The sequence below is a fragment of the Heloderma suspectum genome, chromosome 14 (genome assembly GCF_057233095.1).
Source record: "Heloderma suspectum isolate Gila_16-S chromosome 14, 16-S_ref, whole genome shotgun sequence".
Lineage (NCBI taxonomy): Eukaryota > Metazoa > Chordata > Lepidosauria > Squamata > Helodermatidae > Heloderma > Heloderma suspectum.
The window spans coordinates 5,848,825-5,863,844 of NC_139471.1; the positions used below are offsets into that span (position 1 = coordinate 5,848,825).

General features: G+C 50.8%; 1 protein-coding gene across 1 annotated transcript in view; it reads left to right on the top strand.

Annotated features, from left to right (window-relative positions):
* The first annotated feature begins 1,181 nt into the window (after positions 1–1,181).
* The window catches only part of RALGDS (ral guanine nucleotide dissociation stimulator), a 79,327-nt gene continuing 65,488 nt past the window's right edge, over positions 1,182–15,020 (top strand). Inside the window, exons 1-3 of the mRNA XM_084821330.1 lie at positions 1,182–1,274; positions 4,882–5,013; positions 8,702–9,256. Of these exons, the coding sequence (XP_084677456.1) occupies positions 1,182–1,274; positions 4,882–5,013; positions 8,702–9,256 (780 nt within the window). The remainder of the gene's footprint in view (positions 1,275–4,881; positions 5,014–8,701; positions 9,257–15,020) is intronic.

Genomic DNA, 15,020 nt, shown 5'->3' on the forward strand with positions numbered 1-15,020 from the left:
CTAGCCATCTCATCCTCTGCCGTCCCCTTCTCCTTTTGCCTTCAGTCTTTCCCAGCATCAGGGTCTTTTCCAGGGAGTTTCCTCTTTGCATTAGGTGGCCAAAATATTTGAGCTTCAGCTTCAGTATCTGTCCTTCCAATGAGCACTCGGGGTTGATTTCCTTGTTGTGGCGAAGGGGCTTGCGTAACTCAGTGAAGCCATAAGCTATGCCGTGCAGGGCCACCCAAGACGGACAGGTCATGGCGGAGAGTTCTGACGAAATGTGGTCCACTGGAGAAGGAAATGGCAACCCACTCCAGTATTCTTGCCAAGAAAACCCCATGGAAAGGAAAGTATCAGAGTGCTGTATTGGCACGCAAATCCCCTTTTGAGCTCCGGATTCTAAAGCTGCAAAGCAATTACAAAATGGATCCCTTGTAGGAAATTAATGAGTCAGGCTGGGCCAAAAATTCCCTCTAACACAGCGTTCTGGGTGGATTCAAACATTTGTGTACTGAACTGTGGTCTGCCCCTTACCCCGCCAAAGTGTGTTATTGCACCGCCTCTGGTCTTTTAGGGACATTTCTGGTAACCCGCGCAGAGAGACCAGGCAAGTGAAAAACAGAGCTTAGGTAACAAAAATAGGCCCGTCGATTTTGTTGTGTTGTGGGTGCATGCAGATCTCTTGTGTGGTCCTTAATACTTCAAGTGAAAGGTGCTGGGGCTAACATTGGCCAGAACATCTTGCTCTCTGCCCACAAGCTGTTCTATCAAATCTCAGATTGGTGGACCCCAGAGGTGGTTAAGCAGCAGTAAGAGAAAGGCACTCTGTGCAAGCTCAGAGGTACAGTCTTGATTCACATTTTCCCCAAACAGAGCTCCAGCATAGAAGGCACACTCTGGAGTTCCAGACTCTCTAGAGCACAGAGAACAAGCCTGTTCCATCTTCTTCCTAGAAGTGTCTCTCCTTAACTTTCTCTTCTCCCAGCTAAACATACACAGCTCTTTCAAGTGTTCCTCATAGGGCTTGGTTTCCAGCCCCCTCACCATCCTGGCTGGTCTTCTTCTGGATAGGCCCGGCGCAAGGTCTCCTGCCACCTGAGGTGGGAGAAAGGGCACGCCGCTGTCACGTTGTGTCACTGGAAACCTCCCTTCCTGCACCCCCCGTTACCTTTACCACCACGGCGGCTCTGCAGAGAGCCATGTGGCCAAAAGAAGCGGCTGTGGAGCTGTTGCAGGAGTTTGTGCAGGTCTTGCAAGAGCTCCCTGGCCGCGTGTGGCAAGAAGAGGATTGGGTGGGTCGCTGCTCTAGAGAGCCCCGCTGGCTGCTCTCTCAGTGTGGCAAATGCCATGGTGGGAGAGTGGCTGGCAGGGGTCTCCTGGTAGGGTTGGGACAGGGAGAGGAGTGGCACAATTCGCTGCTCCTCTTCCTTCACCACCTGATGCAGGTGCCTCACCCTGCTTCGTGGGTGGGCCGGCCGTGCCTCTGGACACGCTTCAGTTTGTCAGTGCCCTTCTTAAAACATGGTGCCCAGAACCAGACACAGTTCCCCTGCCTTCGTTCAGCACCAGTTCCATTTAGTTGATAGTTTCCCAAGCTTTGACATTCATCCAGCTTAAGACAAGGTGTGTGTGTGTGTGTGTGTGTGTGTGTGTGTGTGGCTGTGGGAAACGAACAACCACCCAACCAACCCAGACTGTGTTGAATGAACTGGGTGTTGCAGAGACAGGATGGGACATGCATATTTCCATTGTGAGCTGGCTGATGTTCCCACTTGCCTCCCAGAGCTCCTAAACATATAGGATTATTCGATTACCTTAAAAAGAAGAGGGGGGGAGGAGATAGAAGAGGGAGAGAGAGGGAAACGATCAACGAGCCAAGAAGGTGGTGTCTTTCTCAGCAGTGCCAGCCATCCTGAGCGCTGACTCGGCAGGGAGTCCTCCACCAGTCGCTGACTCATCTGCAAGTCATGCTACTTGGTTCTCAGAAGCTTTGGGGCACACAGCCGTGAGTGTCTCCCCCACCACCACCCTGCCCTCTCTGCATTTTCACTAGCCCTGCAGTTTCTCCTGAGGAGTTCTGTTAGGCCAGGGTGTTGAACCTTCAGGCCCACAGGCCAAATTTGGCCCCAGTGGGGCCCGAATCCAGCCCTCTGCAGTTCTCCAAATGGCCCCACCCCTTTCCACTGACTATTGATCATTGGTGGCTTCCCCGTTTTTGCATTTTCTTCACCAAATTCTAAAAGGTTGACATGCCCCTCCTCAGGCTTACTTACTGGCAGTAAGAGGAATAAGGTAAAATATGCTGGTATTTGGGGATTTTGTTGGCTCTGCCCCTTTTCTCTTTGTCCCCACCCACCATTGGAATGCAGCCCCCAAGAGCTTCTTTGAAATTAAATTCGGGCCCTGGCTGAAAATGGTTTGACACCCCTGCTTTAGGGCAGTGAATGCCAAGTGTTAGTCCACCCTTTCAAAGTACCACTCACCTGGGGTGAGCGAGAATTCCTGACAGGTGACCAGCTTTTACATGTCGGATGACAATTGGTTCCATTTTGGAATGTCAAGCCTATGGTAGGCTACGCATGGCTAGTGTCAGAGTGTGCGGGCTGATGAGCTACTCAATATGTTCATGGGCTGCAGCAGATGTATCTGCCAAGCTGCGTTAACTTACCCCACAAGTGAATTCTGGTTTGCCAGTGGCTTCCATGTTGTTTAAGCTCAGCTTCACTTGCCAAAAAATCTCCAAAATTTGGAGACTTTTAAATCTCCAAAAATGGAGAGATCCACAATATTTCCAAATATTAAAGAAGTCCTGCACTTTCTCTGTTGCGGTTTTTGTCCTAGTGCATGCCCAGCATCAGTAGCACAATTTTTGCCCCATTAGATGGATGCTCTACTATTCCCCCTTGCTGTGGGGGAGTAGAAAAGCATCCCTGAGAAGGAAAACTAACACTTCACTCCGCTGATCTTTTTAGCCCTGTGTCATTCCAAGTCCAGATGTTTCCAGTTGAAAAAAGAGAAGACCTCCCCCCAACTCTTGGAAGCAAAATATTCTATTCCATGTACACATATGCAAAGCTATTTGATTTGCATAAATTAATCTGAGCGCATCAGTTAATCTGGATCTCCTTTAGTCACAATTTTGGGACATACATCAACACAACCTTGTACCTCAGAGCCCATTCCTGTGCACGTTTTTTTTTTCTAAATTAAGCCCCATCGTGTTAAATGGGGGCTACCCACAAACAAGCGTGCCTAGGATTTGCAGCCCGAGATGTCTCCGGAGATTACTTCTGTTCCTTGCGACCTACAGAATTTAGCCCAGCTTTCTCGCAGCACTCCTGCGTTTCCCTGCGGACGAACGCTGACAGCACATTAGCGCTGGCCTGCTCAGCTCAGACGGGTCCCAATCGCCTCCCGTTCCTGGAGTGGCCCACGAGGAGTTAATTTAATTTAGGGTTAGGTGCACTGCTCACCCTCGTTGCCCACCCCCTGCAGAGTGATTATGGGACTCCAGGGTGGCTTACCATGTCATCTGTCGGTCTTCCTGTGGATAAATCCACGCAACCATAGAGATGGCCACTTAGAGTGGCCACAAGTGCCAGCGATGCTCTAGCCCAGGCGACCGATCTCTGTGGTCGCGATCAGCTAGCAACACTGGTGTGGCTGGTGCAACCCCATTCCCGCTGCGGTGGCCGCTGGGATGTGTGGCCATAGCAGCGGAAGGATGCTGGCGGGACCGTGCCTAGAGGAGGGGTAAGGGAACCATGCTGCCTGGCATGGTTCCACGATCATGTATAGGGCACGCTTGTTGTGGTTTTCTTATCCCTCCCCGCACTGTGGTTCTGGTATCTCCCCCCCCCCCCCCCGTGATCATGTGAACAGGCCCAATGGGTTGTATCCAGATTAAAGTTTGATCAGCTGTGCTGGTGGAAGTAGACTTCCCCTTCTTCCCATGGCAGCCCCTCTGGCCCCCTGAAAATGCTTCACAGAGATTCAGAAGACCCTGCTGAATGGGGTGAGCTGTGGTGGATGGGTGAGCCCAAAAAATCAGGTGGAAGGACTTTCCGTAAGCAGAGCCATTCCTCTCACAGAAGGTCCCTTTCTCCTGGATCCAACCAAATACAATTAATCAGTTCACCAGAACTAAAAACAGCAAAGTGACCAGCAATAGCATTAGGTTAAAAAAAAGCACTAAAATACCTGAGACCATTCTTCAATAATAGAGCTTTATAGGAAGACTCCAATATGAAACTGCTGAACTTGGATTTATCAGCACGTTTGATTCTCTTCATTTAGGACTTAATCAAGACCAAGGTTTTCTTTCCAACTGCAGGTGTTAAATTAGCAGAGCAACGTGAGCAAGATTGAGTGGTGGCCAGTTATTGCTGTTTTGAATGGTTGCTTAGCTTAGCTTGTATATGCTTGCACATTGCATCAGATGTCCCAGTCTGGACCTCTTGCATTGGAGTACATACACATATATGCATATGTTTGTAATCCGCTGAGAGAACAATAGAGATTGGGCAGATTAGATCTGTACTAGATACATAAATAAATGGTTTTGCCAGTGGAGAATAACACTGCATGCACCCGCAGTGGGCTCTAGTCCATGGAAGCGTCTGCCACCATAAATCTGTTCGGGTTTGTGCATGTGTGTTTGTTTTCATAAGGTCTCTTTGGATTAGTTTCTCTCCAATAAAATGTGCTTCTTGCGACAGACTCCAAAATTAAGAAAACAAGGAGAGGGTTTCAGACCTTCCACCTTACTAAGGCCGGTCATTGTCTCTTTGGAATCTGCAAACACAGGGAAACAATGAACTGGATTTCCTGCTGCTGTTCAATTTAGAGATCAATCCTGGTTCCTTAAGTGTCAGCTAAGTTAACTCTTTGCCTTCCTAGCTTCCATTTAAGTCCTGTAGCTGGTCTCTGCCCCCCACTAAAGTCATCATCTTTGCAGAGAGGATCAAGGTTCCCAAACACATTTTTCCCCCTGCATTAAGGCTGGAGGAACACAGCAGCAGCCGGTTGGAAGTAAATAAAGCGAGAACAGCAAGTCATGCAGAGATATGCAGTCGGACGCTTAGACAGCTTCCTCTGTGGGTGGCTGCTTTGGTCCACAGGAGTCTCTAAAACGAATTTGAATTTAGTTTCTCAGCATGTCTTCGTGTGCCCCAGCACAAAGAGTGGGAACTCCAGTTCTAACGTGATTGTGTGCCAGGACTTTAGTGCTATGTAGATGAGCATAGTTAGTACCATAAGCAAAAAACAGGTCTCTGTTTACAATCTAAACTGGGATCAGGTGCTTGATTTCAGTGGGGCTGTGAATCCATTCTAGGTTTCACTCAGAACCAGGCAGTCTAAAGGAGCTATCCAAGGCACTGAACGCTATCCCCAAAATATTCCTTGGATAGCTCCATAGCTGGCTGGGGAATGCCGGGAGTTGTAGGGCTTTTTTCTGTTTGTTTTTTTTTAAACATGCATAGGATTGCACCCTTAAGCTACAATGTGCTGGTATTTGGGGTGTTTGGCCCCAGCCACCTCTGGAATGCAGCCCCCAAGAGCTTCTCTGAAATGGAGTTCAGTCTTTGGGCTGCCTTAAGCAAACCACTGGCTAGTTGGCTCAGACCATCCCCCCCCCCTTCATTTGTGATAGAAGGATGACAATACTGACTTCTCTTATGTGGTTGATTGCAGTGCCGGCTGGTGCTCCTTGGGGCTGGTGGGGCGAAGGGCAGGGCAGATAACTCCGTAATCTGCTGAGACTGTGGGAGGAGGGCAGGAGACGATCCTGCAAGGCAATTGGCTTACGCAGGCCATGTATTGGAGCACATGCACCTGGTTGTGGGGAGATTTCTCTGACACAAGTGGGTGGGGGAGAGGCAGAGGGTTGTCGCTCCATTCACCTCAAATAAAGATCTGCCTCTGGTTGATTGAATGCTGACAGCCAAAACGTGGCCATTGAGAAATAAGAGGGAGGCATGTGTATGCTGGGGGCAACTCCAAGGTTTGCGGAAGTACAAAGAATCTTTAATGGAGGGGGGGAGCAGTAAGAGGAGAAACCTGCCCAAAACAGCCAATGAGGACAGAGCATGTTTGGTGGTCACAGAGTGCTGAGTATCTGTTGGGGGAGGCAGGGAGGAGGAGGAACAGAAAACAGGGGAAAAGGAATGGAATATTGTGGAAGAGGGCACGGATGGCTGAACAGGAGCACTCAACACTGCAATATTTTGTTGCAGTGCCCACTTGTTATTAAAAAATAGATGCATTTTTATTAATTCCAGAAGGGTTGCCATGTCAGTGTGGCATTGCTAGGCACTTAAAAGACCCATAGAGCACAAAGCTGCCTAAAATATGCCCATGCTAATTTTTATATATATATGCACATTTAGAAATCATTACTAGGATTTATTTAAACTTCACAGGAGGCAAACCCAGCCAATTAATTTCTCATCCAAATCATCTCTAACTAAATTAATTCTTCCATTCATTTGCACCCTGCCCCAGATCATCCCAAACCAATGGGATTTTTTTTTCTCAGCTTAATTGCCATGCAGGGGAAGATTTGTGGGAGGAGGTGTTTCAGCATGCGGGGAGGAGAGAGTTGACCCTTCTCCCCCCAGCTACAATCTGTTTTGAAATTTGCCCCCTGCATAGCAATTAAACTGTGAAAAAAACTTCAATTGGCACTGATGGATACTCCGGGCTCCATGGAATAGATCCGGAGCCTCATGGGCCCATGCCTACCAACGCCTCTGGTTACAGCAAAAACAACAACCTATCATCACAGATACATTGTGGTGGCAGCTTTCGTGGCCTAGAGTCCACTTCCTCATATTCTCAGTTGGCAGACTATGACGTACTCAGAAGGGCGGGAATTGCAAACAGCCGGGTGAAAAGGCCATTTAAGAAGCGCTTATCTTGTATACACTCAAGCTTTGCGTCCAGATCTCACAGGCCATTCTTCTTGCATTTGATGACCTTTGGGCCCACTATTTACTTTCATCCCACAGTGCATATATATACACCCACGTATATTATAACTGCCAACTCGAGATAACACTTCATTAAGCTGATGAACAGCTGATCTGAATCTGTACACAGCCACGGCGCAATAAATCTGTGAGTTTTTAAAGTGCCACCTGACTCACTCTCTCTCTCTCTCTCTCTCTCACTTTCTCTTTGTGTGTGTGGCTGATAACAGTATTATAACAACCAAGAATCTGGTGGCACCTTAAAAGCTAACGCATTTAGTTTGGCATAAGCTTTCGTAGATGCTGCACACTTCTTCGGATGCATGCAGTGATTTATATACACATGCTGGTGTGTGTGATGTAAACTGTGTTATCAGAGGGTATTAAAATGCAAAAAAAAAGTACCGGCGGTGATGGTTACCTTCGTGGTTGCCATTCACAAAACCTCTTCCTTTCCTCTCCGCTCCCATTTCCTTGTGCCTCTTGCCATTTGGGTTTGTAAGCCTGATGGGATGGCCTGTCAATCTCTCCCTTTTTTTATTATTCTTGACGTGAGACAATAATTGGGAAATGGTTGGCGAAGCAGGATCAAAATGTAGTAAATACTAATAGTGGTCGAAAAGCAGGATCAAAATGCATATAATAATAATAATAATACAGACTTCATGGCAATAATAAGCTGATTAACATATGTAGTGTGATTTTAAAAAACCCACCTTTGTCCTTATTCCATCATCCATCAAAGTTTATTGTACTGTCACAGACCCATTCAGTCCTTATTCAGACCACAAGAAAAAATGGAGTTGCAACTCTTGATGAAATATAATCAGCGGTTCCCAACTTGGATGTGTTGGAATTATAATCTATATATAATGTGTTGGACTACAACTCCCAGAATACCCCCCCCCCCCGCACAACAGTCAGGAAACACCAAACCATCAGATGAAGGGGAAGCATGAACTATCTGGTAATGTGGGGAAGAAGGCGTGGCCATGGGGGAAACTTTGAGGGCCGCGTTTGGTCCCCTGAGGTTCTGCACCTCTGGCTGAGGCATGCCTAACGGCAAGTGCCAAAGTTTTTGCCAAAGTTCAACAGTAAGAGCACTACGCGTTCAACATTAATCTCTGGGAGGTTTTGCTTTGTTTCAATTCCAGGCGGACAAACAGGCATAATTGGAGGGAGAGGGATGGAAAGTGGAGACAAAAACAACGCAGGAGGAAAGGTATTTCCCAGCCCAAACATTGGCCCTGATATCCAGCCATGGCCCAAACAGAGAGAAACAATCACAGCCTGGCAGATCTCTTTATACATTTATTCAGCCGTAGCAGCAAACCTGCTCATGGCCTTTCGTGGGTCTCGGCAACGCCTGAGCCTATGAACCCTGCAGGATCAGGCCGGAGGTCCACAGAGACCAGCCTGGTGCCCTCCTGGTGAGTTGCACTGCAAGGCCCATGCTGGCTGGGGCATGCTAGGAGTGGTAGTCCCGCACATCGGGAGCGAACCAGGCCGGGGAAGGCTGCTCCAGGCGGCACATCATTTGACAAGCTTCGGTCATCCTGGGCTTGGTGACTTGGCTGCACCCAGCTCCAGCCGGCAGAAGTTCCTTCGGAAACCCCGAGGGGGGGGAGGCCGAATTGTCGGGTCCCAAAGGCCCCCGGCCCTTTGCTCCGGGGGCAAAGGAACGATCCCGGCGGCGGCGGCGGCGCCTCCCTTGGGCTGCAGAGGGCGCCCCTCTGCTCGCTTTCCAGCCTCGGCTATCGGCGCGCGGGCGGGCGGGCGGCCGGGGGAGCCGCCCTCCCGCGCCCGCGCCCGCGCCCGCGCAGGGCTCTCCGCCCTCCCTGCCCCTTCCAACGCGGGTGACATCAGGGCCGGCGCGGCGCGGCGCGGCGAGGGGCGGGCCGGCCGGCGGGCCCCGGCGTGGGGCTGAGGCGCGAGGCGGCGCGCTGCGGAGGCAGAGCCGGAGGCGCGCGGCGAGGGCGCAGGGCGCGCGGCGCGCAAAGGGCAGCGGCGCCGCCCCCCCCGAGCGACGGCCCGCGCGCCCGCCCGCCCGGGATGACGGAAAGCTGGCCGGAGAAGCGCCGCCGCGTCGCACGGTGAGCCTCATGTGGTCGGAGCTGCCGCAGGATGAGCGCCCCAGCGCAGCGGCAGGCGGCGGCGGCAGCCCGGAGAAGATGTTCGAGGGCTCCCGGCGGCTCCGCAGTCTGTGGGACGGGGTGAGGCTGGAGGTGGCCGCCGAGAGCGCCAGCCCCGTCGTCTTGCACAGCTTCACCCAGCTCGATCCGGACCTGCCCCCGCTGCTGGAGGTACGCAGCCGGCCCGAGCCCCCGCCCGCTCGGGACGGGCCGGGGGCCGCTGCGCGCCGTCGGGGAGCCGCTTTGGAGAGGGGGCGCTCTGGGGAAGGGGGGATGGAGCGCGCCCCCGCCCTGGTTGTTAGCGGTCGCTGCCCTTTCAAAGGGCGATCGGATGCCTGGGAAGCCTCCCCCCCCGACGGCCCCGATCCGCGGGCCGGCAGGCTTTTCTCCGGCCCGGTTGTGCTGGGCAAAATCCAACACAAACCCTACTTAGAGTAGAAGTGAAATGAGTGGAATCTAAGTCCGTCATGGCTAAATTAAGCCCCATTCATTTCAGTGGGTCTACTCTAAGTAAGACATCAGTTGGATTTTACCCATTCTACCCAAGCGTGCGCCGTGTGAAGCGCATCACAGCAGCCGGGCGACTGTTTTGAAGCGCCCCAAGGCTGATGTTTCGCGGGGGGGGGATGAAACAGCACGATTCCCCCCCACCCTCGCCAAATTCCTAGCCCCGTCATGTGTGGGCAAGTGGAGAGAGCGATCTCTAGTAGCTAGGAAAAGATTCGGGACCCGGGTCTGCTGGAAACAAAACTGCGATTTAAAAAAAAAAAGTATATGCAAATTTAGAAACAGTTAAGAGGGTCTCTTTAAACATCGCAGGAGGTAGATTGTCCCAAAGGAAATTCATTCATCCATTAATTGGCATCCTGACCCAGATCATCCTAAACCAATGGGGAAAGTCTCCCCCCCCCCCACAATTGCCATGAAGGAGGAGATGGGGGGGTTTGCAGGATGTCTGAAGGGGAGAGTTAACCCTTTCCTCCCCTGCTGCAATCTTGAAATTGCCCTGCATGGCAATTAAAGGCATAATCCTATGCTTGTTTAGAGAGGAAAAAGTCCTCCCAGTATTCCCCAGCCAGCCATGTTGGGGCAACACCCCTCCCCACCCACCCAGCATGCATAGGATTGAGCCTTAAGTTGAGAAAAACACACACCTTCCAGTGGACACTCTGGGCTCTGTGGAATAGATCCAGAGCCCTGGGAAACAGATTCGAAACTAGGCCTACCAGTGTCCCAAACCTGGGGTTACCCGGCGAAGCCGACTAAAAGGAGCTTCAGGACAGGCGAAAGGCTTTACTTTATTTTGGTGCATTGATATCCTGTCTCCCTTTTTTTCTGGAGCTCTGGGGAACATATATGGAGCTCTGTCCTCCCCTCCTCCTTTCCCTTCGGCAATGTTGTCCTCACAACAGCCGTGTGAGGTGGGTTCGGTTGAGAGGGAATGCGTGTGAGAGAGGGAGAGAGACTGGGTTCTCACAACATGCTAACCCACACTCAGTGGTTGAGCTGTGGGTTGTTTGTTGAACCATGGGTTAGCGCGTTATCTGAACCTAGGACATTTTCTGCAGGGTGGCTTGTTAACCATAGAGTGTGGCTTATTTTTCTCGAATAAGTCACCTTGAGAACCCACGGTTTGTTGCTGGGTTATTCAGGGTGGTTAACAAGCCACACTGCATGGTTAACAAGCCACCCTGCGGAAAATGTCCTGGGTTCAGACAACACGCTAACCCACAGTTCAACGACCCACGGTTCAACAACAACCCACACTCAACCACTGAGTGTGGGTTAGCGTGCTGTGTGAACAGCCCCAGAGTGGGAGAGAGACAGGCCCAAAGTCAGCCAATGAGTTTCTTTCACACAACCGATCCTTAACTTAATGCCAGGGGTGGGCAAGCTTTAAGCTCATGGCATCTACTTTTCTTTTTTTTTTTTACTAGAACCCCGAGGTCCAATGATCCAGGTGCAAATTATTGGGGGGGGGAGCAGTGGAGTCAATTACCTACTGCACCCATGAGCCGTGTTCTTTATATACAAATAGAGTTACTGTGGAAAAGGGACTTGAGTGCAAAACTCTCAAAGGGGCTGGTGGAGCTGCACAAAGACCTGGGCAAAGGTGGCCTGTTAATGCTCCCATTTTACAGGTGAGGAACCTCAAGGCCCATGGTGGCTGGAAATGATAGGACTTGCACTCCAGCACAACTGGAGGGCAGCAGGTTGAGGAAGGCTGGTATATATAAATACAGACCGACATCTGAGTTACTGTAGATCAGGGATACGAACACAAAACCTTCCCAGGGGCTGGTAGGGCTGCACAAAGCCCTGGTCAAAGGCAACCAATTATGGGCGCAATCCTGTGCATGTTTAGACAAAAAAAAGTCCTACAACTCCCAGCATTCCCCAGTCTTAATGCGCCCATTTTACAGGTGAGGAGCACTGAGGCTGAGATTAATACAAGATCAGCCACGGCACAGTTTTTTTTGAACTTTCGATTTTACTTGCAATCGTTAAAGTATCAGAAGTCAGAAACCCTTGGAGATCTTCTGCAAATCACCCGGAAATTAACCAGTGGATCTCAAGCTAGCTTCTGATGTGGCATGGTTTTGATGAAGGATTAGACAAAGGTAGGGGAGTCAGTCAGTGGCTTTCCCCTCCACCATAACAGCTTAAATGGTGTAGTGGTTAGGGCATTGGATTGGGACTCGGGAGATCCAGGTTCTAGTCCTCACTGGGCAGTGAAGCTCCCTGGGTGACTTTGGGCCAGTCCCTGGCTCTCAGCCTAACCTACCTCACAGGGTTGTTGTGAAGATAAATGTTCCTTGCAAGAGGAAAAAGGTGGGATATAAATGTACCACTAAAGCGGCCTCATTCGGTAACGTTTGACTCTGGACTGGATGGTGTTTCTGGGGTCCCCTCTTCAGATGGGTACCGTGTATCGCATCACTTCAAAACATGGTAAGCCAGCCCTACTGCATTTTGTGCGGGAGGAGGTGGAAGAATCTTTCGATGGCTGTCCGTTGTGTGCTGCAGGGAAGGGAATGGCGTACTGAGCTTCCTAGAGGGATCCGCTTGACTGTTGTTGGAAACAGGGTGCTAAGCTAGACGGTCCTTTGGTCTGATCCAGCAGGGCTGGTGTTCGGCGAATTGATGCTTCAGAGAGCTTTCTCGTCTGTACGGCCTTCTGTGCAGGTTGGCAGATATGTGGATTCGGTGTAGGGTTAAATGATCTTTGGTGTTCCCTTTCTATCTACTGGCGATAAAAGCATTCTCTCTCTCTCTCTCTCTCTCTCTCTCTCTCTCTGTTGCGCAGTCACATGATTGCTTTGCTTTGGTCTTAATCAGTCGTGGGATGATGCTCGCTCTGCTGGGCAAGCGGCCAAGTTTGAACATCTATTAGGAGAGGCGCTCTGTGCCGAGAGAGCACAGACCTGGCGCCTTTAAAGCATTTAATGGGAGGCGACAGGCTTCCTGTCGGGAGTTTTTGTCGCACCTCCTGTTTGTGTTTTAGAGGCCTGCCAAAAGCTCTCAGGCCTGGCCGGGGATTTGGAGAAGGCCCATATAGCATCTTCTTCCATGGGAGAAAATTCCCACTGGATGATCCTCAGAGGGAGCAGGAGGTGAGGCTCGTGCATTGGCATTCCATCGCAGGGCACTCTAGGCCACTGCAAACTGCTCAAGATGTGTGTGTTTTGCAACCTTCTGGCTACTGAAGGCTTACAAAACGTTGCAGGTCTCTAGAGGCTGAGGATAACCACATCCACCCCCCTCCCCGCTATTTAGCCTGACCTTCTAAACAGCCCCTTGCCTGGTTGCCAGGGGTGAGTTGAGAAGTCGCTCCAGGTGACCAGAAAAGGAAGTTTCGTTGCTTTTTAAAAGGCAAAATAGCCGAGGTGTGTTTAGGCAGACGTTTAATCCAATCTTGCATTAGTCTGGGCGAGGCAGCTGATTTGGAGCTTCTGTTGAAAGGCAGCAGCATTCAATTATTTAGAATTGTATGCTTCCTGCTGTTTGTGCCTCAGGCATCAAAATATCTTGGGTGGGCTCAGCTACAGAGCAACACTTGGCCTTTCTCATTTGCCGATCGGGCGTTCTTTTCTCAGAACGCTGGGCTTCTCTCCCGATGCCCCGACTTCCCGGGGCCTTGGCTCTTTCGGGTAGAATTGAGCCAAATCCATCTTGTTCTGTGCACAAGACGTCCCCTGTCCCCATCCATGGTTTCATTCTCTTGCAGGGTGGGCAAGAGATGTTGAAAACACATCATCTGGTTCTCATTTTGTCTGGTAAGAAGGCATTCAAACTTCCTCTGTTTTCTCCCCTGAGCGTGGAGAGGCCTGGATAGGTGTGGTTTCAGTAGGATCCCAAGAAAGGAGGGAGGGGGAGGTCAACTGCTTTTAGCCCCCCCATCCCCCCACTCCATTCCAAAGAAATTATCGTTGGGGAGGGTGCTCAGTTAAGGCCGCTGTGCCTGCTGCTTCTTGCACGTAGGAAGAAACGGAGTTTGCTAAAGTTGAGCAACTTTACAGGACTAGACAGAACAGTGGCTAATTCTGGTGTGTGTGTTTTAATCGCTTTGTCTTGGCCAGTTCTGATTTCTCCTGCCCCAGCTCTGTCTTTTAAAAAAATCAAGCAGGGAAAGCTGCAGTGTATCTTTATTGCGTTTCATCATCCCAGTAAAAGGATATTGTGCTTGTAAGAAGGCTTTCTCCACAAACATGAGGGACCGTCCTCTGTTTAAAGGTCTGTCCAGTCCCATTCCCATTTAAAGTTGAAGAACTACAAGAACTCCTGCCCATCCACAGTTAGCACTTGAACAACAGACCGAACAGGCGGGCCCACAGGTCACCTGGGCACAGTCTGAGACGGACAGCATTTCGATGTAAATTATAATAACCGTTTTTAAAATTGCATCTCTACATCTTAATTAGCATGTGCAAATGCTGTGCAAATCACTGCCCTCTTTTTGGGCGTGAGTGGCTGCCCTAGGGCCTGTGGCCACCCGGGCCTGTCTCGGGAAGCAGTTTCCACAGTTTGCCTTCTGGAGGCATCCATTTAGAACAAACCCAAACCCTTCCATTTGTATAATATGCAGCCTTTAGGCATCAGATTTTAAGTGTCCTCAGTCCTTCACGAACGATATCTCAGTGGACTTTACAACAACCCTGTCAGGTAGGAAGTCCAAAAGTACTGTCTCCATATTCCATAGGGGGAGGCAGAGAGAAAGAGACAGGGTGGGTGGCAGGCTTGCTGCAGCCTCCAGGCATGTGGCTGAGGTGTGAAGGGAAGAGTTCCCATCTTGCAGCCAGAGATGGCGTCAGAGGTCAGCATGGTCGGGCAGCTGCCGCGGGCCCACACCCCAGCAGGGGCCCACTGGCAAGAGCCCCCTCGAGTTGCTCCCCTTCTTCCCCCTTGCAACCTGCTTGTTCACCCTCCTCTCGCTCTGGCCCAGGCAATGGCGGTGGTGAGAAGGAGGAGCAGGAAATGCCAGGGCCTCCTTGCTCGTGGCCTCCTTGCTCCCTGGCACTCTGCCTCGCAAGCAAGCAAGTGGGGGCAAGGAGGAGGAAGAGGAGGAGGAGCAAGAGCAGCCGGTGGCGATGGCGGTGGGAAGGCCGACTCACTGAGGGAGGGGCCCCACTGAGGGTGTCCTGCCCAAGGGCCCTCCGAAACCTGGAGCCGGTACTGGAAGGATGGGCACAGCCCACCTAGTTATTATCTTGCAGGCTCGATATTTAACCTTTAACTTGTGGTAGGAAACAGTAGGAATGTTTAGAAAGTTACGTTTCAGTTTTGTTTTATTTTGAATCCTGCCCCCCCCATGTTTATCTGCCTGCCGCTTTTCCAGATTGCAAGCACATCTATATAAACGCTCCGTTAAATAGACTGCAGCAGGCTGCAGAACGCCTCCGAGTTTTGTTCTTGTATGCTTGTTTGGCTTTTCTCC